The sequence below is a fragment of the Microtus oregoni genome, unplaced genomic scaffold (assembly GCF_018167655.1).
Source record: "Microtus oregoni isolate MIOR12 unplaced genomic scaffold, Mior012 000057F_ref0000458, whole genome shotgun sequence".
NCBI lineage: Eukaryota > Metazoa > Chordata > Mammalia > Rodentia > Cricetidae > Microtus > Microtus oregoni.
In genome coordinates this window covers 5,737,341-5,763,409 of record NW_024543833.1, presented here as the reverse complement: position 1 = coordinate 5,763,409, position 26,069 = coordinate 5,737,341, and the positions used below count along the sequence as shown (strand labels likewise).

Sequence of the window (26,069 nt, the reverse complement as noted above, 5' to 3'; positions counted from 1 at the left end):
TCCTGGCTGCCCCTGGATTCCGTCGTTGGCACCGGAAAACAGGAAGTGTTTCGTTCCAGTACATGACTAGTGATGCTTATCTGAGCCTCTGTTTCTACTGGGGGATCAACAAGGTTGAGAGCCACAGAGCTAGAACCATTCTATTTCCATGTCCTTAGTCCTGTGCTGTCATCTGTGCTACCTGGAGGGACAAGCTCACGCTCCCACTGCAAACGGGACATACATACGTGAATCATTGGCCACTTCCAAGAATGTATCAGCAAGTGTCAGGGTAGAGAAAGAGCTTCACTGACCCGGCTCCTATGCTAATTACAGATAACAGTGATGCTGCTTTTTGTTTTTCCGAGACAAGGTTTCTCTGTAGCTTTGGAGCCTGTCCTGGAACTAGTTCTTGTAGACCAGGCTGGCCTCGAACTCACAGAGATCCGCCTGCCTCTGCCTCCCAAGTGCTGGGATTAAAGGTGTGCGCCACCACTGCCTGGCAATGCTACCTTCTTAAAGGGCCCATCTGACAAAGAACCCTCCCCTAAAATAGACAGGAAGCTTTCCAAATAGGGACTATAAAAGCAATTCAGTTAAAAGCAGCTAAAAACACTGAGAAAGATATGTGATTGAAAAAAAACTCAAAAAAATATATATTCCACAACATTAGCCACCAGGTAAATTCAAGTAACATTAAAACTGAGGTGTCAGCACACTTCCCAGCATGGCAGAAAACCTTAAAAGTAACAATAGAATCAAGTGTTGGCACACATTCAGAAAACGCCAACACCCTTATTTCTTTGTTTTTTTTTTTTGAGTTTTTAAAATATTTATTTTTGATAATTCCAAACATAAGTACAACATTAACATAATTTCTATTTCCACATTCCCCTTCCAATTCCTCCCATGTCTCCCAAGTGCCTTTTATTTTCAATTACTATTGTTGATTATGTATATTATATATGTATAATGATATATATATATGTAAATACAATTGGTGAGAGCATTTGGTGTTGCTCATACATACATGTGTTTAGGGGTGACCACATGGGGTTGGATAACCTATCAGGGTGCCTGTCTCTAGAGAACACTGATTCTCCATCTCTTAGTAACTATTAATTGCATAGTACTCTTCATCTAAAGGTGATGATATAAATCTTTTGTGAGATTTCCCCCACAACTATGGGATGTTAACTAATTGTGGAGGTCTTGTTTAGGTGATGATATTATTAAGATTTTGTGACTACAGCTCTCTGTCATAATGGGAGACATTAGCTCCTAGAACACATGCAGGCCTTCTGATTCATAGAATCTTTCCAGCCCTTCTTCTGACTAATTTCCTAAAGCTTAGGTGTGAGTTTCGATGTCTTAGTTGGAGGTGGGCATCCCACAGCCAGTTCTCTGCACTTTGACAAGCTATAAATATCTGTCATAGTTGCGCTCTACTGAAACAGAAGCTTCTTTGATGGGGATCAAGAGCTACATTTGTCTGTAGAAATAACTATAGTTATTTTGAATGTAGTTGAAAATTCTATTCGTTTAGGAAATTGGCAGCAGTAAGTTTTCTTCTTGGGTCCATAATATCACCAATCACAGTTGGTTGACTAAGTTTACACTACCAGGTACAAAATCCTTCTTATAAGAGTGGCCTGAAGTCCAATTAGGGCCAACACCCTTATTTCATCCAGCTGTCTGGATACTCAGTACTCTTCCAAGAATTTATTTTCTTTTTTTTAAATTTAAAATTCATTTGCTGGTTTTTCTTGTAACTTGGGCTTTTGTTTTGGGATTTGTTCACTTGCTGTTAGATCATTGAATGTTTGAATTATTTGATATTTTTTGCTCACCCTTGGTCTTCCAGAGAAACTTGCACTATCCAGGGGTACCAGGTTATTTCTAACGCTCCAGGAGATGAGGGATGTGGAGCATCGGTGGGATCCTGGGCTCACTAGACTGATTGACAGGGCTCTCTGGAATGCTGTCCTCATTGAAGCAGCAGGCAGGGCCGAGTCTTCCTGCTATGCTGGCCTGGGCAGTGATGGGGCTCGACCTTCCTGAGCACACAGTCTCCATTTCTCCCTTCAGATGGTTAGAAGGGAGTGCACTATTCCACGAGCTCTCGTTCCCAAAACCACCCTCACCCTTTGTCAGCTCAAGGCTGGTCCACTGAAGAAGCCACCACTGGGACCTCTCAGCCTCCAACCAGGTACATCAGACTAAATCTTCAGACTGAAAAGGAAGACAAACATACCAATGGGGATGAACAAACCACTCTTCAATAATAGTTAAAGAAGGGAGGAATAGGAAACACCAAATACTACAACATCACCAAAATCAGAGGCAATGATACACATTTTCCAACAACTCTTCAGTGGTCTCAATTCTGCAGTCAAAAGGCATATATACTAGTATACTGGATGAAATACAGGATCCTTTTGTTATTCTGAGGACACACAAAATGGGGGATTCGCTGAATTAAATGCCATAATAGACCAAGTAAACTTAAAGATATCTGCAAAGCATTTCCTACAAATACTTGAGAATATGCAGCTCCTGAAACTCTCTAAACACACACACACACACGTCTACATAGAGCAAATCTTGTATGAAAAGTGAGTAATTCCTTGTGTTCTGTGTGAGCCCAATGGAACAAAACCACAAGAAAACTAGAACCTTCAGAGAGTCCAGATGAAACAGCACAGAGCTGAATGAGGAAATCAATGTGAGCATTACACTCTGCTGCGCTGTCTTCAGAGCAAGGCCGTGGTGAAGTCTTCACAGGCCATCCCAGGCAGAGACACCTCGGATGCTTTTCCTGTCTGAGCTGGGATTTTCGGTGATTGCACATTCAGAAGCCTTTCACTATTGCCAAATTAGTGATGCCCACACAACGTCAGTCGTGTGACTCCATGTGGACTGGAAGCCACAGTTTAAGGTTGGGTGGGGAAGATCTGGGAGGAGATAAGGGAAGGGAAGCTATAACCAGAATACAGCATATGGAAAAAAAAATCAACAAAAAAGTGAAAGAAGGAGGAGGAGAAGGAGAAGACGACTATGAGAACGACAAAGACGACAGCCGACACTAACAATAAAGCTGGGGAAAGGAGCATCTATCTTAAAAAAGCAAACAAAAATTTGATTCATTAATCCTATGCAGTTAAACACCACCAGGGGGCGGGCTTCACATATTGCTTGTAGATAGCTTAGGCCCAAACCAAAGGTTTGGTCTGTTTTCCAGCAGCTTCCTTAACATTATTACAACTTTTACTAACAATTTCCTCAAACCCTTGTTACTGAGAAGCCTAAATATATTTTCTTTATTTTCTTGGGGCAGCCCAGCATTTCTAGATACCAACCTTTGTGCGATTACTTTCACATATCCATGAAAAAAACTTTGTTCCCGTTATAAAATGAACCATATAATGCATTTTCTGAATATTTTGATATTACCTATCAATTCTAATTCTTTGAAAGCTCTTATTTTTACATAAAATTATTTTACATTCATCATTTCAATATTTTGCAACAAAAAATTGTTTCTATGTAGTGGAATCTAATGAGAAGTAAATACTCACCAAATATTAATCACATGTACTAAAGTACCGAATGGACATCATCGTTTGCCAATGAGGCTGGGATAATTGAGAAGACATCGTGGGAAGCTTCAGTGATTACATGACAATTGCACGCACAGTTTCCTAGGATACCACTAACGATGCTGAAGTAGGATCACTCAACCATCCAAAACTAAATACCGAACTTAGTCGAACACCAAGGCCAAAACACGTATCTCAGTAAACAGGGATACTGCAAGTATGTGCCTCCAAATTCTTTTCATTACGAAGGTAAAGTGTAATCATCAAATCAAATGACCTGAGGCCTGGAGCTGTACCTCGTTAAGTGGTAGAGTGCGTATTTGCCATGCAAGAAGCCCTCGGCTCAGTCACCAGCATCGCCATTCCCCGCATAACTCCTCCCAAAAAGCAAGCTGGCCGTCTACATTCTACCAACCAGACAGACTGTTCTAATGAACATCTCAAGTATGTTGTCTTTGCTATTATGAAACTACTGGGTTTTGTTTCGATAAATCAGGCACTTGCTGAATTTTCTTCCTTTTAATAAATCTAAAATAAAGGACACGTGATGGAAGCAATAATTAAAAACTCTCCCAACAAAGAAAGGGCCAGCACCAAATGGTGAATTCTATCAAATCTTTGAAAAATCTAACACAAAAGCTCCTCAAACTGTTTCACAGGACAAAAAAAGAAAGGAATACCAGCAAGTCAATACGAAGCCAGCTCTACCCTGATACCTAAACAGGACGATGGCACAACAAAGAAAGAAACTACAGATCTATAAATTTCTAATGTGAAATTAATACAACAACTTTCAATAAAATCATCACAACCTGGATTCAAAAACACAGTAATGGGATCATGGTTTTGTTCTAAGAATGTTGCTTTACTGTATATAAATCCATAGATTCAATTTAGCACATAAATTGAGTTAAGGGTAGAAACCATATCCATATCTTAATTGATTTTTTTAAAAAGTCATTTGACAAAGTTTAACAAGACTTCATTAAAAAAAAAAAAAAGCCCAGAAGGAATGGAATAGACTATACCTGAGCACAACAAAGGCAAAAATGATGAACGTGTAGCTAATAATTCCTAAAAGAAAAAAAACATTTCTAAAATTTAGACCAAAGTTGGAGGTATCGTGACACATGTGTGGTGGAGCGGAGCCCTACACATTGCTGTTGGGAATTAAAGGGTTATAGCCACTATGGAGATCAGTAGGGAGCTTCTCCAAAACAGCAAAAGATAAAACTGCCGTATAATCCAGCAACACTGCCTGTAGGTGTATCCTGGACAGCTCTCTGTCAACAGACCACAGAGACAGCTGTCCATCCCCCTTTCTTGCTGCTCTACACTCACAAGAGCCAGGAAATGGACCCCCAGCCTGTATGTCCAGCAACGGATGAATACAAAAAGCAATGTGGTACCTATGCACAACAGAATTTTATACAGTCATAAAGAACAACAAAATCATGCCATTTACAAGAAAATTGATGTACCTGGAAGTCATTAAGCAAAATGAACAAAGTTCAGACAAATATCACATTTCCTTTGTGTACCCAAACTACATTTAAAAATATAAATATGTTTGTGTGCATATTTGCGTATATGTTGCCAAATGGGGAAGAGATGGGAGAAATCTTTATAAACGTGGGAGAGTGTGAAGATAAAGAGGGTAACGGAGCGCACACAGTAAGAAAATGGGTGAACTCACTAGGAGAAGAAGGGAGTCAGCTTGGGGGTAGCACAAAGGAGAGAGTGGGTTAGGGAACAAGTGGAAACAAGGCAGACTATTATGTCAAGAGGAAAGCCTTTAATTTGTATGCTGACATTAAGGAAATAACAGAAATTAACTGATCATGATGGTGGACACCTGTAATCCCAGCACTCAGGAAGAAGCAGCAGGAAGATCTCTTGAGTTCTAAGCCAGTCTTCTCTATATACAAAGTTTCAGGACAGTGAGGGCTATGTAGAGACCCTGTCTCAAAAAAAAAATTATAAGACATTAAAAGTACAAAGGGCTAAGGGGAAGGTATAGAAGAGCTTTTCCTTACCCTATCAATCAGGCCACGTCTACTTGGCACCCAACTACAGTAACTTATGCCCTATATAATTATTTGAGGCCTAACCACTAATGGCCCATGTGCCCTACTCAAACGGCCAGTCTGGAGTGTAGTTGTGCAGCGAATTGTACCTGCTAACAAAACAAGATGCCCAGATATGGGACTCACACAATTGTCCCATGAGATATGACCAAGTAATAGCCCCCATAATTTAAAATAAAAACTATTCGTTCTCAACTGTGGTCTGTAACCAAATGTCTTTTTTTCTGTCTCACCTGGTCTCGCTGGACCGGTTTCTTTCCCACCTGTCGGTTCCTGCAGTCGCTTATGAAATAATCACTCAGAGGCTAATATTAGTTATAATTGCTTGGCTGATGGCTTACGCTTATTAGTGGCTAGTTCTCACTTATAAATTAACCCATTTTTAATAATTTGTGTACTGCCACATTGCCAAGGAGTTTACCTTAGGTGTTCTGGCATCCTGTTCTGTCAGTGGCTTGCTAGCATCTCTCTTCTTGGGTAGCTGGCTCACATTTCTCCAGACCCCATACAAGCCACGGAGTGGTGGCACACACCTTTAATCCCAGGATTCAGGAGACAGAGGCGGCTCTTGTAGGCCAGGCTGGCCTCGAACTCACAGAGATCCGCCTGCCTCTGCCTCCCGAGTGCTGGGATTAAAGGCGTGCTCCACCACCGCCCGGCACACAATACATTTAAGATTTTATGTGCATGTCTGTGAATACATGGGCATGTGTGTTCAAGGTGTGTGTTATCTGTGCAAGGAGGCCACAAGAGGGCATCAGGTGCTTCTAATACTCTCTGCCCATTCCTTTGAGGCAGAGTCTCTCCTTGACCTTCTGAACTTCTTAGCTAGGCAAGAAGGCAGCAAGCTGCAGCAAGCATCCTGTCTCTGCAGGATGTTAGAAGCTAGGGTTAAGATGTGCACAGGGATCCCGACTGTGGTGGTTTGAGTTAGAAATGCCTCTGATGGGCTCAGGCATTTGAACACTTAGACACCTGCTTGTGCCACTGTTTGAGAATGTTAAGGAGGCAAGGCCTTGCTGCTGGAATTATGTCACTGGAAACAGGCTTTTAGAGTTCATAGCCTCACCTCACTTGTGATTCTGTTTACATTTGAAGATGAGGTCTCTCAGCTTCCTGCCCCCATCTCCATACCTCCCCATCGTATGGAATCATATCCCTCTAGACCTTGCATGTTCGTCAACTACCTACCCCACATACCAAATCAAAATAAAATGGTGGGCTGGAGCGATGTCTGGGCCACTAACTACTCTTGTTGCTCTTGCAGCCGACTACCTTTACCTCCAGCTCCAGAGGATCTGGCACCCTATTCTGAACCCCACAGGTCCGAGGTTTGCACATGGTACATACACATACATGCCGAAAGACACCTACATACTACTTAATAATCTAGTAAAAAAAAAAAGCAACAAATAAAAAATAAATTGGCAAAAAGTGAAATGCTACTCCTTCGATGAGCTAAGACTGTATTTGTTCTGAATAGTTGCTGGGGAACAACTTCGGATTCTTGAGTACAGATAGGTAAATAGTTTTAGCTAATCTCAGACTACCGGGCAAATTAGTACTTGCCTGAATTTAGGAGATGAAGAGAGATTAGGTAGAGACTGAGACCCACAGGCTGAGAACCACTGTTCTAGACTGTATTTGTAAAAATTATAACCTTTAAAAGGACTCCTCTAAAACAGTGCTGACAGACACTTTGGTATTCCAGAAACAGCCTTAAAATTTAGGATCCTCAATCATAAATCTAGTTTTTAATTTGGCCAGGAAAAAGATAAGTAAAATAATCATGGGAGAAAAAGAATACCCATAACTTAGTAATAATCTCTTTGTTTTTGATGTATCTAGTATCATGTCCAAATATACAGGATATGAAAACAACAATAGACTTTGTTAATAGTGTTAACAGGCCCACCGCCTTGCATCCCTAATGTCCATGTTTACCTTAATAATTGCAAATAATGTTCCTTCTGCCACTATCCTCCACACAGAGGCTCTCAACATGTGGCTGGCTACCCCTTTCCTATCCTCCGCACAAAGGCTCTCAACATGTGGCTGGCTACCCCTTTCCTATCCTCCGCACAAAGGCTCTCAACATGTGGCTGGCTACCCCTTTCCTATCCTCCGCACAGAGGCTCTCAACATGTGGATGGCTACCCCTTTCCACTATCCTCCACACAGATGTTCTCAACATGTGGACCATTGCAGCCCCTTTGTGTGTTAAGAGACTTTCACAGGGGTTAGCTAGACCACTGAAAAACACAGATATTTACAATATAATTTATAAATTAGCAAAATTAGTTATGAAGTAGCAACAAAAATAATTTTATGGTTGGGGTCACCACAGCATGAGGGACCATAATAAAGGTCACAGTATTAGGTAAATTGAGAACCACTGCTCTACAACATATAATCCTCTCTCACCTACAATCCCTAAGGTTAACAGGCCACAATGTTCATTCATTCAGTATTTAGTAAATGCACTGTGGTATGCTCTAACTGTGAAAAATCAGTAATTGCTATTTTAAAAGCCAATGATGGGGATGGAGAGATGGCTTAGTGGTTAAGAGTGTCTACAGCTCTATCAGAGGACTAGCGTTCAGACTCCAGTTCCAATAGTTGGTAGCTCACAAAGAAACATGCAACTCCAACCTAAAGGGATTACATGCCCCTTTCTGGCTTTCATGAACTCACACACAGACACACACACAAACACATATGCATACAAACACACACACACATACACACACACTGAACACACAAAGTAAATTCTTCAAAAGTTGATTTGTGCACACAGATGTAGTCTCAAAAACCCAGGGTCTGAGGCAGAAGGATTACAAAATTGAGGCTGGTCTGGGTTATACAGTAGGACATTATTTCAAAATCAAAAATCAAGCCAACTTTTAAATTATATGTAGTAATCTGGCCAAAGATTTGCCTTTTGAAACTGACACAATTATTTACTATTTGGATGTTATGGACTGACTTTGAGACACAGCACAGTTAACACACACAAAAACAAAAAACAAAAAACTAAATCCTGTTCTTTCCTATAGCATTGAGATGCTGTGATGAGTGTAGTTTGCTTGCAGGCGTAAAGCATCTGTCCCACAACCTACGGTAATAGTCTACTGTTGACCATGATATTCTTTTTATTTGAAAATGGTATAAAACAGCTGTAGAAATAACAGGAAGATAGCATTTTTATCACATTATGGATATTTTTCCCCTACTAGAACTTACTTCCTGCACCCATTCCTGCTTTGTCTGGAACATCTTATACTAGGATTTCTGCATCATCGAACATTAGTGTTTAATTAAGAAGAGCTTATGGAAAGCTAATCTGAGAACGATGCCTCCCTTGCTTCCTGGGCCTCTTCCTGAGCACGCTTATTTGTGTACAGATTGGAAATTGGCTCCTGCTGTCTTCCACTCCTCCATCAGTTCCCTTTGGACCTCTTCTGGTAGCTCATAGAAAACCTGAGGATCAATGTCAGGCGGGAAAGACATTCTGTCATCAGCGGAATCTTGCTCTCTGTTCTCTCCTAGTCCTTGATGAGAGGTGGTGGCAACTGTCTGCCTGGGGCTGTCTGCTGGGCAGTGTTTGGAGAAAAGTTGTTCACTCTGCAAATTTGGAAATGAATGAAAAACTGAAACAGTGGGATTTGTATTGGAAAAGTGGAATCCTTGAGACTCTCTAGGTCCTTGGCTCATGCGTTCATCTTTTAAGCGATTATCTATATAATAGGAACAATCCTTTCCACAGGGTGGGTGGGAGGTGCTGGTACTCAAGCCTGATGTTCCTGGCTCACAGGGAGACACAGCTGATACCTGCTTGCCAGTGAACATAGTATCTCTGGGGCTTAAGGAAGCAGCTTGCATTTGCTTTGAAGAAAAGAAAGACAGTACTCCTCTCGAGGCATGCAGTGCACAGCTTAAACTTCCTTTCTCTTGAAGATTTTCTCCAGATTTCACAGAGAGGATTTCTTCTTGAATGTCTGCTGGAAGTTGCTTAAAGACTTCATGGTCAACACCCTCAGGAAGTGCCGGGAGGGGAAAGTCACTCGTGTCTCTGTCTTTAGAAACACACGGAGCATCTGATGGAGACTTCCCGGCTCTTGAACTCTCAATTCTTCTACTTGGTAGACGCTCCCAGTTTGCTTCTTTTTCCTTGTAAACGTCGTCGTTGTGGGTGTCTTTAACTTTCTGGAACACAAGGAGAACAGCAGAATTTAGGAGTCTACACACCTGAAATATCACTGATGCTGATGCATCCCTGCAGCTAGCAACTCACAAGCAATTTCAACCTGCTCAACACCTTCAGTCTTTTGTTGCCAGTGCCAGGTAGCAGTTAGTTACACGACTGTGTCATTTATCATGGTACTCATATTTTCCTTGCTAGTTAGCACTGAGTAGGAGACAAAATATGCATAAGGAAAGGACCTCAACAATCATGTGGTTCAACAGCCAATTCTATAAACTAAATGATACAATGATACTATTGCGTTAATACTGGGATAGTATAATAATTGTTCAGCTGTAATTGAGTGTGTGGACATCTTATGATGCATAAAACTGGAAGGGAAATTCAAATGCAAAAATTTTAAGAAAAATTGTGCAAACTTGAGAGTATTTAAGTTTTATATAAGTGTACTGTTATGCTTAAAAAAATAATATATTTGAAGGCTAGAGAGATAGCTCCGAGGTGTGTGTGTGTGTGTGTGTGTACACGCGTGTGTGGCGTGCAAATGGTTTTGTTTATTATGCATACATTTTCTGCCTGCATGTATCCCTGCAGGCCAGAAGAGGGCACCAAATCTCATGCTACAGGTGATTATGAGTCACTATGTAGGCTGGGACTTGAACTGGGGAGCAGCCCCTGCTTAAACCTCGGAGCTATCTCTCCAACCCTCATTTTTTGCATTTGAATTTCCCTTCCAATATTTTGCACCATAAAATGTCCACACACTCAATTACAGCTGAACAATTATTATACTATCCCAAACTTAACGCAATAGTAATTAATTTCCAGATATGTTTATATCTATAAGACAATTCACAATATTCTTATATTCCTCTAGAAAATGTGTTGACACTTCCCGAACAGAAGCGCCAGACTGCTTGTCTCTTTTATTCTGATGCTTACCCTGCCTCTTAGATTACGATATATTTCAGGCCAGCGGCCATCCTGTAATAGGAACTACAAACAGGTAGATCGTCCAAACAGTGACACCACAAAAAAATCTCCCAATTGCACTAAATACAAATGTGCAGGGCGTTTTGAGCCCCAGCGGTGAAGTAAGAGTATACTCACCAAACTGCGCTTGCCGGAGTGGGCCGTGGTTGACAGGGACGATGTTAAATAGAAATCCATGGGCCCCTTCTTAGCGGCACTCAGTGCTTTCAGGTTGCAGAAGCACACACTGAGAAGAGTCAGGTGAAACGGCAGCTTCACGTTCACCATGTTTCGGAAGAGTTTCATAAGGATGTCAACCAGAGGAGTCACCGCATCATAATTTCCTAAGTAGATGTTGAAGGATATAATAAGCAACTGCCTCCTAATATGAATTCAAATCATAACAATATTTACATGACTTATATTAAGAAACTAAAATCTAAATTGGGGTCATTGGAAATTTGACAATATTTACTAAATGTATTCTACACAGTTTAGTTTTGTACCCTTTGAAGTTGGGATATATTTTTAGTTAAGGATTTACTGAGTGAATAACTGAGAATTTACTTTTATTATCTATTAAAATGTTTTTTAAAGTTAATGCCTGGTAAAATTAAAGTAATTTTTGAAAATCACATGAAAATACTTTTATATAGTGTGTTTCAAATTCAAAGCTTACTTTTTGAAGCGGTCAGTATGCCAATCACAGTCTTAGAAAACTAGCCCATACCTGTCCCCAGCTTCTGAATGACATGGGATGGAATCGGGCACTGACGACTCTCACGGTTACAGTGTTTCGGAGAATACCGACGGATGACTAATCTTATAGTATGGGGCTTCCTTCCATCATGGCACACTCTAAAAATATAAATGGAAAACCAGAATTATAGCATGTATTAACATGTCTTTAAGATGATGGAACTCTTCTTTATTGAAGTGTTGGGCCGCACTTGGGTGTTGACCGAGAAGTCTTTAAGCAACTTCCAGCAGACATTCAAGAAGAAATCCTCTCTGTGAAATCTGGAGAAAATCTTCAAGAGAAAGGAAGTTTAAGCTGTGCACTGCATGCCTTGAGAGGAGTACTGTCTTTCTTTTCTTCAAAGCAAATGCAAGCTGCTTCCTTAAGCCCCAGAGATACTATGTTCACTGGCAAGCAGGTATCAGCTGTGTCTCCCTGTGAGCCAGGAACACCAGGCTTGAGTACCAGCAACTTTAGTAACTGTAAGTACCATAGGAAATGGTACATAATAAGCAATAGATGTTCAAGAACACCCAAATAAGTATCTCAAAGTCAACGCAGAAAAGCGTTTAAAATGGGAGAGTCACTCAGAATTAAGTGCTGTCAGAAATGGAGTGAACTATTATTTTATAGACCAAAACTAGTTTAAAACAAACACATTAAATCAATAAGAATGTTTGCCAGCTATAGATCCAATAGAGGACAAATAACCAAAATATATAAAGAACTTAAAAACCAAAACATCAAGAAAACAACCTCACTAATAGATATATCATCTCTGCTCCCTAACTGCAACCGACAGAATGGGCCACCTCCTACTCCGGTCTCCATGTCTCCACACTTGGGAGGACTGTTTCCCTCCCTTAAGACAAGAAGCAAAATTAAATATTTCTTCTTAAGAAAAAAAAGCTTCAATAGCCTTGGCAATAAGGGAAAAGTAAATTAAAACTCCTTTGCCATTTCATCTTACCTCACTGAGAATGGCTATAATTAAGATAAATTAAATTCTATTATACCTCCATCACAAAAAACAAGGTGCTGCAGTGTGGTGTTGGGTGGCACTGGCAAGCAGAGGCATGGACAGATGCTAAACACCTGGTGTCTCAGAGGTCTGGAGTACCCGCTCTTTATGACTGAGTTTGCAAGGCTGAGAATTGATATACAGCACATACTTCCTGTGGTTTTTCTATGCAGGGCCGTTCTGCACAGCCACACACTTCAGAGTCCGTGTAAGCTGAGGTGAAGTGATGACCCAGTTTCGGCAGCACTCTCCCCAGAAAAGAATGAGTCACACCCCTGGAGCTGAGTCATGCACAGCCAACAGTGAGCTGCATGGCTCTGCTCCAGACATGAGGCGAGCTGCGTGTGACAGCAAATCGGAAGGCCACTTCAGATCGCCTGCTTTCATCTGCATACAACTACTTTTTGTTGGATCATTCCAGAAGCACACATGTTCTAAACCAATTTTAGAGACTTCTATCGACATGATATAATGGGAGATTAATACTCCCTTGTGAGAAAAGAGAAGCGTGCATTTCAAAGATAACAAGAAGAGCCGGGAAACATTTCTTCCTCAGCTTACATTACCTTTCTTTTTCTTTTCTTTTTTTTTCCTGTATACTTAGATCCCAGTTGACACATTACTGTTAACTCTCAGGCCAGAGTCTCTGAACACACATCAAGATTGAGTCTTCCAGGCACCCCCACATTTAGCCACCCCTTCCTTTGACTCGAGCGGTCCAGCAGTCTGAGACAGGGGGAGGGAGGTTTCTTCTGCTTTCTCTAGCACTGCCGATTCAGCGTCTTCCTGTTCTGAGCCATCATGAACCTGAGGCCCATCCCTACATAAGGACAGTTAGAGCTGTGGCAGAATTACTCTTTCCTGCATTTTTCTCTTTCAACTGAAAAGCAAGTGATAGGAGCAGAGGCTGTGAATAGTTACAGGGAGGTTTTAAATGTCCTTCTCACCTCAAGACTGCAAACCTAGGAATTTAGAAACACCTAAGAAACCATTCAGGTAAGTACTTTGGCTTAAGATCAACATGACCTTCATGTTGTTGAGTGAAGACTAAAGGAAGTAGGTAATTGTAATTCCGAATAGCTGATGAGAGAAAGCTAATGACAAACCACCTTCCCGAACACAGTTTACCTGTAAAACCTAACACAGAAGGTGAAGTAGACTTTGCCATGTGGAGCATACAGGATGAATATAAAGGATGGCAGGCCAAATGAAAAATACCTGTTCAAAAGGCTGGAGAGTAGTTCTTCAATCTTGGTTTTAGCTTCAGCTTCTGAGGAACACTTTTTAAATGTATCTTCTTCACTAAAGGACTGCCAAAGGACAAATGAGTATACATTAATAGAAACTCAAACACAGTGCTTGTGCCAAATAAATACTCAACACATCCTTAACACCTTATCTTAATGCATAGCTCAATATGTGGTTCTTTTCCATTAACTCTTTTAAAAGATTTATTTATTTATGATGTATACAGAGTTATTCCTGCAAGTATGCCTACAGGTCAGAAGAGGGCGCCAGATTGCATTACAGAAAGTTGTGAGCCACCATATGGTTGCGGGGAATTGAACTCTGGACCTCTGAGCCGTCTCTCCAGCCCCCTTCATTAACTCTTGGTGTGTGCAGTTATTGTGCACAAGTCAGGAAACTTAAAGGTACAAGGGCCAACTCCCTCCAGTCTCTTTATATGTCTATGGCAAGGCTCCTATGGCCCTAAAACTTTAATCTGAGTCTATACTGGGTAAGTTATTTAACCTTTGGAAGGTACAGTACCGAGGCCTTAAGGAGGAAAAGAAAAAGCAAGGCAGGCAGGCAGGCAGGATGATATAAATAAATGGCAGTCTATCTCTGAGGTTTATGATGAAAATTAAATGCACTAAATATGTGGAGCATGGGGGCTGGAGAGACGGCTTAGTGGTTAAGAGCATTGCCTGCTCTTCCAAAGGTCCTGAGTTCAATTCCCAGCAACCACATGGTGGCTCACAACCATCTGTAATGAGGTCTGGTGCCCTCTTCTGGCCTGCAGACATACATGCAAACAGACTATTGTATACATAATTGATGTGGGAGTGTCATATATCAATCTGTTGATTTTATTGGCTAAGTAATAAACAAACTGCTTGGGCTCATAGCTTAGAACATAGGTGGGTGGAGTAAACAGAACAGAATGCTGGGAGGAAGAGGAAGTGAGCTCAGAGACTTGATAGCTCTCCTCTCGGGAGCAGACGCCTCAGGAGAGACGCCATGCTCCCCTCGCCAGGCCAGACAGACGCGATTCAGCTCCAACCCAGGATGGATGTAGGCTAGAATCTTCCCGGTAAGCGCACCTTGGGGTGCAACACAGATGATTAGAAATGGGCTAAATTAATATGTGAGAGTTAGCCAAGAAGAGGCTAGATAGAAATGGGCCAAGCAGTGTTTAAATGAATACAATTTGTGTGTTGTTATTTTGGGGCATAAGCTAGCCATGTGGGCGGCCGGGTGCCGGGACGCAGCCCCGCCACTCTTATCACTACACATAATAAATAAATAAATAAATATATTTTTTAAAATGGGATCATGTTCTAAAGTACCTGGCACATATGAGAGAAAAAAAACCCACACTAATTGAATAATTTAACCTTCCCCATTTCCCAAATCACTGGACTGTTCTGAAAACAGAGATGGTTTAAAAGAGTAAAATGTTTCTTCATATGTTTGTGTGTGTGTGTGTGTGTGCGTGTCTGGATTTGAGGACACTAGTAAAAAGAAAATAGATAACTTGATTTAAAACTACTAACAGGCACCAGGTGGTGGTGGCGCACACCTTTAATCCCAGCACTAGGAAGGCAGAAGCAGGTGGAGCTCTATGAGTTCGAGGCCAGCCTGGTTTACAGAGTGATTTCCAGGACAGGCTCCAAAGCTATATAATTCGCCTTCTTATGGGGAAGCGATCGCGCACAAGCAGCAACGCAAATGAGAGCAGTGAATACTGCAGCCTGCAGACATCTTTATCTTAAATGGCACCACAGCCAGTACCCCATAATGAAAGCCACGCTCACATACCTGAGGTCCCCACTCTCACATACCTGAGGGGGTCCTGAGGGTGTGACAGGGGAACTGTCCTCTCCAAAACTGAGCTTCTGGATGCGCTGAGCAGCTGAGATTCCTAATTCCATCTCTAACGTTTTGATTGGAAAGGTCTGGAGATCATGCACACTATTGATTCCCAGCACTTCAAGACGTTTGGCAGTTTTATAGCCAATACCTGAACAACCGAAATGTGTCGTGTTACAACAGCGCTGCTTCTGAAAAGAAAGCTACTCTAATCACTAAAAATGTTTCCACCATATAAGTTCTTACTACTTTACTAAGATCAAACCCCATTACAAAATATATTGATTTTCTTCCACCTAGGACTCGTGAGTCCCACAAACTTCTTTGAAGCCCTTCTAATATCAAGTACTGTCTAAGAGACAGCCAGTGTGTCCTGTCTGGATAAAACATACTTTTGATAACCTGTGATGTGATAGTGTGGAAAACTCAAAAATAAGTTATAATTCACATATGCAAAGAAGCCTGCACTGCAGCAATCAGAAGTGCCAAGCACCTTCCTAAACGCACACCACACACAAACACACAATCATGCTTAGTAGGATTTGCCATCCAGAACAAACTGAAAGGAGAAAAGAACCAAGCAAAACCTTTGCTGCTAACCAAACTCCATTAAATTAGTCATATTTTATGCATAAGAGAACTAAGCTATGAAATGTTTTTTCTACACGTCATCTGAAAATAATACTCCTGCAGTTACCAGGCCTCCCTGCACAGTCACAGCAGAAAGCTGCAGGAAGCAGGCATGTGGGGGGATTGTTACAACAGAGGGACAGCTCACTTTCCAGCAGTTAAAGACTGACGGTTACAGTCAACACAAAGGTAAGAGACTGTGGAAAACACGCATGAGGCAGGGGAGGAGGCTCAGCTGGCAGAGTGCTTAGCTAGTTTCCAGGAAGGCCTGGGTTTTATCTCCAGCACTGCCTGAAGCTGGTTGTAGAACTCAGGATGTGGGGTGGGAGGGTCAGTAATTCAAGGCCATCCTCCAACCTCGGCTGCAGCAAGTTCCAGGCCAGCCTAGGCTACACAATACATTAACTAAAAACTCAATCCAAGCAAGAATGTTTTATCTGAGTATAGAGATCTCAAATGATTACAATCTAACACAGTTCTTCAAAACAAAGACTCAAAGCTTCCAGTTATACTGTACTGAAGAAAGTAAGCCAAGACAGAAAACAAATTAAATCACACCAACATTTGTCTAAAAAGGGAAGTTGCACCATTTAATTGATGACATTTTCTGTCGTCTCATTTTCCCACATTTCTAAATCCCTACAAGAATGACCTTTAACATCCTTATAACATTTGGTAGGCTACCTGTCCATGACTACCATAGGTCACTTGTCTTTAAATGAGGACCTCAGGGACCGGAAGACCGTTCAGTCAGTAAAGCGCTTGCTGCTCAAACACTAGGACCTCGGTTCACACCACAACGTCCACAGAAAATGTCAGGAGCTCTGGTGCAGACCCACGACCCCAGAAGTTGGAAGGTGGACAGCAGGATCTCACCAATCCACAAGCTCAGGTTCAGTGAGAGACACTGTCTCAAAAATATGAAGTGATGGCAAACATACTCGAGGTTCCCCTCTCGGTACACACGCACACACCAAAATACTGTTTAAATGAAAAGCTTAGCCTAGAAGCTTTGGGAAATTCACTGCGGCATTAATATTTTAAACAAGGTCCACAAAGAGATATTGTGGGATATTTTTTTATACTGTGTGACGATATGTCACTGTGATTGGTTTAATAAAAAGCTAAACAGCCAATAGCTAGGCAGCAGATAGGCAGGACTTCCGGGCAGAGAGAGGCACTGGAGATGAATCTCGGCTTGTGGAGATGCCGGGGAGTCAGATGTACAGAATGGAGAGGTAAAGAACCATTACCAAGAGAATGTTCATTAACAGAAACAGGTTAATCTAAGTTATAAGAGCTGGTTGGAAACAAGCCTAAGCTAAGGCTGAGCTTTGATAATTAATAATAAGTCTCCATGTCATTATTTGGGGACTGGTGGTCCAAAGAAAGTCTGATGAGAAAGACCTACTACAAAGTGACGTTGTAAACAATAAACTCCGTTCCCTGTGAAATGTGTAGAGAGACTGTAAGTGTAGGCAGAACCCTATGGCTCCAGGGTACCACTCAGAACTGTGTGTGGAAAAGTACTTTCGCATATATCTTCACACATATTTTCCCAGTTTTTTGTTTTTGTTTTGCTTTGTTTTGTTTTCTCCAAAAGTCAAGTGTGTGCCTCTAGGAACTAAATGCATACTTAAAGAAATTATAGCAACGCCGATACACAATCCTCAAGTGCTTTCATCTTACCGGGTATTTCCTTTATGTGGTTCAAACTGTGAATGAGATCTTGACAGCTTTCAGGCAATAAGACTGTTTGCTGATTTGGTTTAAACACACCGGAAACTAACTTGGCCAGTAGCTTATTGGGAGCCACTCCAGCGCAGCCAGTGAGCTCCAGCTGGCTATACATGGCTTCACGCATCTCTGCCGCAATCTGTGATCCCACCGCCAGTCTCACGTGGGTGATGTTATGCAGGTTTACAGCTATAAGGACAATGTTATTACCATAAAACGGTCATTCTCTTTTCCACAAAAAGTTTTAAATGAGCCCAGGATTTTGTTTGTGTCCACCCCTCCCCCACCACACTCCCACCTGTTTCTTTAGTTCTTCATAGCTTTCTATAAAGTGATCAAATACCTAGGGTCTATGATAATGAGCACATGCTCGAAGTGCTTAATCACTAACAGACTCTGAAAACACAGCTCCTAAGAAGTTCCAGTTGAGGTGGCATGCATAAAGCTTCACATTTACCAATAAATAAGTAGAAATAAGAATGTATTCATACACTACCTAAACACCTTAATGAAACCATTTCTGACTGGCTCATAGCTTAGGAGATCTGCTTAGGGCACTGTGGAGAATATAAAGAAATACATTTTCTTTGGTGTGGAATGATAGAGTTTTATGGACCCATCTTTACCCTTAGGAAGTGTAACAGAGCCTGCAACTCCCAAATGGCTCACCAGTCAGCCTAGCTCAGAGCAAGCACAGAGTCCACAGAGGCAAGATAAAATAAACGTGCCACAATGAAAACTGGCTTTTCTGTGACAGACAAGACTGCCCACATTATGATTCTGCCAACTGATAAACTCGTTTGAAAGAAACTGGTTTTAAAACTATGTAGAGCCAGGCACTTGGGAGGCAGAGGCAAGCTGATCTCTGAGTTCAGAGCTATCCTGGTCAACAAAGCAGTTCCAGGCCAGCAGGCTACATAGTGAGATCCGTTTCAATAAAGAACTTACATAGAAAAAGAAAAGGCCACGACGACTTAGGCACCTTTCATATGAAATATAAAATCTAGCTCTCTACACACTGATGCATTTGTTCTCAACAATAAGGTCTGTGTCAGCTTTAAAAGCTGTACAGAGAGGGGACTGGAAATGGTATGTAAAATAAAAACAAAATCGTTTTTAAAAAAATCAAATTGTAAAAAAAAAGCCATTTTGATTTTAAAATATTGACTGAAATCAAATATTCTGGAAATGTTTTTGTTTCATTGTTGAGTAAAAATGTCCTGATTCTTTTGAATGAAACCAGGGGGGTGGGGGGGCTGCACAAAGATCTATCTGGAATCTTTCTTGCTTTCCACCTTGGTGACTGACCAAAGAACACAGGTACAACAGACACAGGAGAAACTTCTGGTCTCCTCGAAACAGTGCTTCTACCCATTTCTCCTCTGGGACTGTACGGGTGCTCCACACAGGCATAACAAAGGTGTATGCTGAGAAGCAGGACCAGCTAGGGCAGGCCACTCTTACACGAAGAGCTTGTCTGCCACATGAATTCTCCCGTGGCCATGGGTGTCCAGAAGCCCAGGCAGATGTTCACGGGTATCACTGCAACTTATTTGCAGATGCGAGTGTCCCAGGAAAAGCATCGGTCCTCCACACCTTGGAATGAGAAGATGGGTCCTGCTAGCAGCTGCTAATGGTCACTGGAACTGATTAACCTGAAGCCTAGAGAAGTCACCCGCACATGGCAAGATTGGTCTGTGACTAGAGAAAAACCAGGACAAGATTCATCTAGGATCCAACAGGGGACTCTTGGTGCCTCAGAGGAACAGGAGGGATCAAGGAAAATATACATCAACAGCACATTTAACCTATCTCAAAATTCAGGAGAATTAAAAATGATTAAAAAAACAAAAAGATAATAAGCCAACTTCTGTAACTTAGGATGACCTACAGAGGTAGGGTTCTTAGACACAGATGGGAAAGAATGGGACGATAACTCCCTCAGAGACACAGAAGCTACTTGCAGCACATCCCTACATAACACTGAACGATCCTCAATCCTCAACGAGGACCAGCAAGACCTCATTTTGGCCGCCTTAGACACTAAACATGACTCTACCGCACTAAGCATGCATCTGCCTCCAAAAAAGCCACACTCGATCAGCAACCTCTCCGACTATGGGATATGTGTACTTACCACCGGTCACTGACGCGAGTGGGAAGCACTTACCCTGGTTATTGTAAACATGGCCTGACACAGTCACGGACGGAATCTCATCTCTTGGAAGCTGCTGGAGTCTTTTCTCAACCGTTTCCGTTAGATCCACAAAATTTTCATCAAATCCAAGTCTCTCAACGACTGGACTAAATTCCTCCAACAATTCTAAATTGAAATAATATTGGAGAAGAGATATAATTAAGTTACAACTAGCATAGAATTCACTATTAAAGATTAAAATACCAAATACAGCATATAAAAATGTGTATTCCATATGTGTGGTACATATGTAAAACAGTTTTACATCCTTTTAATTTTTTACTTAAATTTTTACTTTATATATATATGTATGTTTTGCCCAAATGTAAATTTGTGTACCATGTTTATGCCTGGTACCTGCAGAGGCCAGAGGCTGGCATTGGATCTTGTAGGACTAGAGTTATAGATGGTTGTGAGCCCCCATTTGGATGCCAAGAATTGAACCCAAATCCTCTAGAACAAGCATCCAGTGTTCTTAACTGCTAAGCCATCTTACCAGTCCTGCTCCACAGCCTTTGACAACATCCTCAGTTAACAGACTTTTAGGTAGAGGCAATATTCAAAGAAAAAAAAAAACAGAAATAATATTCCCAAGATACTCACAGTAATACATCTAATTCAATCTTCCATATCTGTAACTTTTTTTTAAATCTGTAGCATACTTTAAAAAAAAAATCCATGCAGCCGGGCGATGGTGGCGCACGCCTTTAGTCCCAGCACTCAGGAGGCAGAGACAGGCGGATCTCTGTGAGTTCGAGACCAGCCTGGTCTACAGAGCTAGTTCCAGGACAGGCTCCAAAGCCACAGAGAAACCCTGTCTCGAAAAAAAAAAAAATATCCATGCTCAGAGGTAGTTAAAATCTTTAAGTGGATGTCAAGGAATAAATTTAATCTTAGAAAAGTATAACCAGGTATTTTAGCTATATTTTTCACAAGCATTTGCAATAGGCAAAAAATAACATTTGAAACTTATTTTGAAAATACACTACAACGAAGTAGTTTGATGAATCCTATCCTCAGGATGAAGGTGCTGAAGTGGCAGAACCTTCCAGGATTCAAATGCCGAGCATCAAGGAAAGATTTAGCCATTAAAATGTTTTTAAACTGACCTGACCCAAAGGTCAGAATTCAAAAGGACTATAAATTCTGAAATGAGACTTAAAACTAATCAGCAATTACAACTTTTTCTATCTAGATGGTGAAAAGTACAGTAGTTCCTTGGCATACATATATGCCAAATATATTTTTTAAAGTTTGGACAACAGAAGACACTAATGTTGACCTTTGGCACATACTCACACGTACATGTACACACACATACACACACATAAACTTCACATATACAAAATATCTTTCTTCACAGTATTTATTTTCATTTTAGATTTTAAAACTCCATTTACATAATTTCTGTTACTTACATAAATCGTATTCATGACCAAATTTAAATTATACTCAACTATTCATTTTCTCCACAACAATAACAGTGAAAGCCACCTTCTTACATAATTAAAGTTTTGTATTAAATTTAATTGCTTGAGGGCACATGAAGCTACCTTTTGATATAATTACAATTTTTTATTACTTTTATTCATTTGGCAGGGGCAGAGGGGCACATGCTATAATATGTGTGGAGGTCAGAGGGCAACTTGTCGAAATCAGGTCTCTCCTTCTGCCACGTGGGTGCCAGGGATGGAACTCCAGTTGACAGGCCTAAAGTTGATTTTTGCAGTGAAAAAGGCCTTTTTAAAGCGTTAGGAAAAAAGGAACTAGCTATATGGCCACTTTATTAGCAATATTTGTATAAAGAATAATCACCCTACATGCTAAAATATTCAGTGACTAATTTGTACCTGTGACCTTATATGACATCTCTCTGTAGCGGCTCAAATCTTCTCCGTTCACGAGGACCAGCTGGGGACACTTTTCTTTTGCATCTCTGACACTCATAAGCTTCTTAACTCCAAGTTTCCTGGCTTCATAGTTGCAAGTAACCACCAAGTATTTCTGCTGAACACCTATGAAAAACAAGCATCACCCGAGGTCTTTAAACTACGGTTTCCTAGTTCCGCGCTGTGACGGTGTAGGTGGGAACTGTCTGCTGCTGTAGTGGTCAGCAGCAATGAGGCTCAAGCCACAGCCTTGTGCACACATGCATGCTGGTCAAGCACTCCACCACCCACCACTACGTTCCAGCTTTTGGGGCTTTGCCACTTCCCCACCTCCACAGTGGCCTGAACTCCCCATGTAACCCAAGCTGCCCTTTAACTTGAAATCGTCCTCTGCCTCCCTTTGCAAGTGCTAGGGTTACAGAATTGTACCACCCTGCCCGGCTCGTGATGGGTTTTGACAAGAACAAAAAGACATATGAGCTAAGAAAAACAAACTCGCTGGGTAGTGGTGGTGCGCATGCCTTGAATCCCAGTACTCAGGAGGCAGAGGCAGGTGAATCTCTGTGAGTTCAAGGACAGCCAGGACTGTAACACAGAGCTATCTCTCACTTACAAATCATAAAATACCAATCTTGTTCTCACATATCTTAACTTTTATCTTTAGTTTTTTTCTAATTGGAGAAGAAAGAAATTATATTAAGAAAACAATAACTGTAGCAGAAATTACATTTAGGAATGTGGGCAGTTACTCATACACAAAAGGGAAGCTGTGTTTCTCAAATCTGAATTATTGTTACATCAATATACTCTAAGGAATTTTCAGAAATAACACATAAATTAAATCATTCAAGGATTCTTTCCAGACAACTCAAAGCCCAATTGATTTATAGTGTCATATAATATTCTTGGGTATGCTTACCAAACAATAAGCCCAATGAAAATAACAAATAACAATTAAATACTGGTTGCTGCTAGAAAAACTCATTTATCTTCTGAGCAAACTGCCAATGAATATAAGGAATATTCTGAGAGCCAAACTACAGCCATCATGAGAGATCTTGTCCCATTAAGTACCTGAGCAATGAACTATAGATAGCTCCTAAAAATTTGTAGTTTTGCCATGAGGAATTACTTTAGGTTTCCTTTTAAAATTGACAGTATGACCACCTAGAGAATACACTGTTAAAAACTGCCAGGTATTTAAGATTGCTAAAATTATTTGCTTTTCTCTTTTTACACAAGTTGATTGTTTCATGCTGCTGTAAGTCATATCCATCTGTAATAAGTAGAATGAACATATCGAAAAGAAATAAATCTATATCCATTCTTTCTTCCAATTTTTAAATCTGACATTTTAAGACAAATCAAAATTAGTTTTGCAGATATGTTTTTCATCTATCTGACAATGCCTGACAGTCTCAGTGAGCTATATGAAAGAGGCTGGACTGGCGAACTCCTTAGCTAAAAGGACTCCCCACAGCATGTCTTGGCCATTTATAAATAAAAGCTGACAGAGTACTGACACTCCTCCACTGTATCTACAACTTAATCACAATACCTCTTAGAACAAAGGAACTACTAGGCATCTTGTGCTCACTAGAAATGATTACAGAAGGAAAAAAAAAAGAACTGATCCCCTAACTTAAATCCTTGACTTGGGAAAGTTTAAAGACTTAGCCTTGTCTTAGAGAACTAAAACCCAGTCATCCCTTTGTTCTTCAGGGAATCCATGGGATGGATGGTAACTTAAAAAAACTGAACCAGGCACAAGATGAAAGGAGCAAGGAAACTGCTTGCTCCTTTTTGCTTATATCCTTTATGCTTATATCCTCCCTATATGCATGAGAGAATGCTGTTTCCTTACTTAAGGTACATGCCTACAGAAGTGAGCTACTACGTCTACTAAGAGCTGATTCTGGTAGAAACCAGAATATGTGCTACCTATGCTAATGTCAGGCTTATTAAAGGGCCGAGACTTGGTACATTCATTCTTGGTAGCAAAGCCAATATGGCTGCCAACAAAGTTCGCAAAAATGGACTCCAAGAACTGTCTTAAGATGGTTAATAAATCAGAAAAATAAATCATACTTGAGCTAATTTTATCATCACTCAACAAAGATACGATCAATGTGAATTACCTAAAGGTTTGTCCTTTAATTCTGGATTGGAGATCATTTCTACTTGGGCATAGAAGCAATCCAGATCCATGTGTACTATGACTCTGGCTGAGGAGATCCGTGTTGGCACCCCTTGATCGAAAACCGCTGCACAATACACAGAGGGAAACAAATACATTCAGGGTGCGCAACTAACACATTCTTAACACGTTTTAGCTGGGAAAGAAGGTACAGTGGTTTCTTTCACCCTTGGATTTTATGATGGGTCAAATGCCAATTCTTTTGTTATCTATAAATCATACAGACACGAAACACCATCAACAAAACGTCCTTCAGTCCTGTTTAACTATCATGTCTCCAGGTACTACAGTTTTCCCCCCTCAGAGTCGTTACTTGGAGGGGGAAATTCATGATCAATAAAGAGGGGCTAGAACTATCTTTAAGTTTTTGTTTTTTTTTAGAAAGTTTTAAGCAGTAGAGGAAAAGACATTGTAGCAATGTTATTTTCAACCAACTGGAGAATTACTTAAAGAGGCGTGTTAAAAAAAAAAATCAAACCGGCACAACATAACCTGTGGGTTCCAGGACACTAAATTTAGTTCCCATGAGAGTAAGATTTCCTGTTCTGAAGTCCCCTGTGCCTAGAACAGTGCCTGAGGCGTAACAGACAACAAATAATTAGTCACTGAGTTGAAAAACTAAGCATCTTATTTTAAAAATCTAGGGTCAGGGCTGCACCTGAAGCCCCAGGGCCAGTGACTAAATAGTAGTTTATGTTATGGGTAGTAAAGGAGGCAACAGGGGCGATTCTCTTCAGTTACGAACAAAGCAGCCTAAATGCAACCGGGGGCTAGGAAAAGCACCTTTGTAGGAAAACTGACAAATTCTGAATATAGTGTGTCCTTCTGTAAATGGGCACTAGTTGTGTACTGACTTTAATTTTGACATTTTGATAAATGTACGAAGGAGATATTAGAGATATTGATATTAGAGATATAACATGTGCGCCACAACTTCTCTGTTCTCTGGGGATGGGGGCATGGGGGTGTCAGAGAACGGAAATCCAGCGCTGGACTTGGCGCCACAAGGCCGAACCGCAGGCTGGGGTGGAAGTGGGTCCCCAAGGGACTCCAGACCGTTTTGCTAGATCAGGGGCCAGCCTTTCCTACCTGGACTGAGGCCAGGTCTCTACGCCTAAATGGACAAGGTCCTCCTAGTCTCCGACTTGGAGCCGCCGGAAGCATCAGGGGTCCCCTCGGGAGAACAGGTGCACCCCACCCATGTGTGCAGGAATGCAGGGTCGCCCAAGCGTGCAGGAGCCGGCGCGGAGTGCCCGTACTCGCCAGGCCCGAGCGGGACCGGGAGGCCGCGCCCCAACGACCGCCCCGGGCGCCCGCCCTTCCCCTCCAGCCTTCCCTTCCTTTCCCGCCATCACCGGGGAGGCGCACACCCCGCGAGCTGCCCGCCGCCCCCGCGTCCAAGGGCTCCATGGCGCGAGCAGCGTCCTCTTCCTCCGCGGGACCGCCTTCCTCCTCGGCCTCCACCCCCATCTTCAGCAGGGGCCAACCGCAGAGCAGCTCCTAGGTCTCCTAGGAAACCAGGGCCCAGCCTCCGGCCTCACGCCTGCGCACTCGAGCGGAACGGCCTGAGTGGCAGAGAGCAGGAGAAAGGGCGGAGCGCTGCATCGCGGTTGAGGTGGTTAAAGTGGGCGAGGGAGAACCCAAACGACCTTTTCTTTTCCTTTCTCCGCACCTCTTCTCACTAAGATTTTTAATTTTTTTATTAACGCGTATGTGAGACCATAT

At 41.6% G+C, this 26,069-nt stretch overlaps 1 protein-coding gene across 2 annotated transcripts; it reads right to left on the bottom strand.

Annotated features, from left to right (window-relative positions):
- Window positions 1–8,652: 8,652 nt before the first annotated feature.
- Window positions 8,653–25,817, bottom strand: Poli (DNA polymerase iota). Of its 2 annotated transcripts, none has more exons than XM_041639256.1 (10): window positions 25,715–25,817; window positions 24,286–24,411; window positions 22,109–22,273; window positions 20,232–20,384; window positions 18,014–18,250; window positions 15,667–15,845; window positions 13,820–13,911; window positions 11,572–11,699; window positions 10,980–11,185; window positions 8,653–9,871 (listed from the first exon to the last, which is right to left on the bottom strand). In XM_041639256.1, exons 1-10 carry the CDS (start codon window positions 25,812–25,814, stop codon window positions 9,056–9,058), a joined length of 2,202 nt encoding a protein of 733 aa, XP_041495190.1. In that variant the 5' UTR covers window positions 25,815–25,817; the 3' UTR covers window positions 8,653–9,055. The 2 variants fall into 2 exon arrangements, with proteins under 2 accessions (XP_041495190.1, XP_041495188.1); XM_041639254.1 differs by lacking the exon at window positions 25,715–25,817 and adding an exon at window positions 25,434–25,450.
- Between the last annotated feature and the right edge of the window lie 252 nt (window positions 25,818–26,069).

What these genes read in the sequence shown, in the direction of transcription:
- Poli (XM_041639256.1), bottom strand. Translation starts at nt 25,814, where the DNA reads ATGGGGGTGGAGGCCGAGGAGGAAGGCGGTCCCGCGGAGGAAGAGGAC. An exon ending in CCATGTTTACAATAACCAGG is followed by an intron (nt 18,251 to 20,231) that starts GTAAGTGCTTCC and finishes TTGTCCTTATAG; the next exon opens with CTGTAAACCTGCATAACATC. An exon ending in CTCTCCAGCCTTTTGAACAG is followed by an intron (nt 11,700 to 13,819) that starts GTATTTTTCATT and finishes TTATATTTTTAG; the next exon opens with AGTGTGCCATGATGGAAGGA.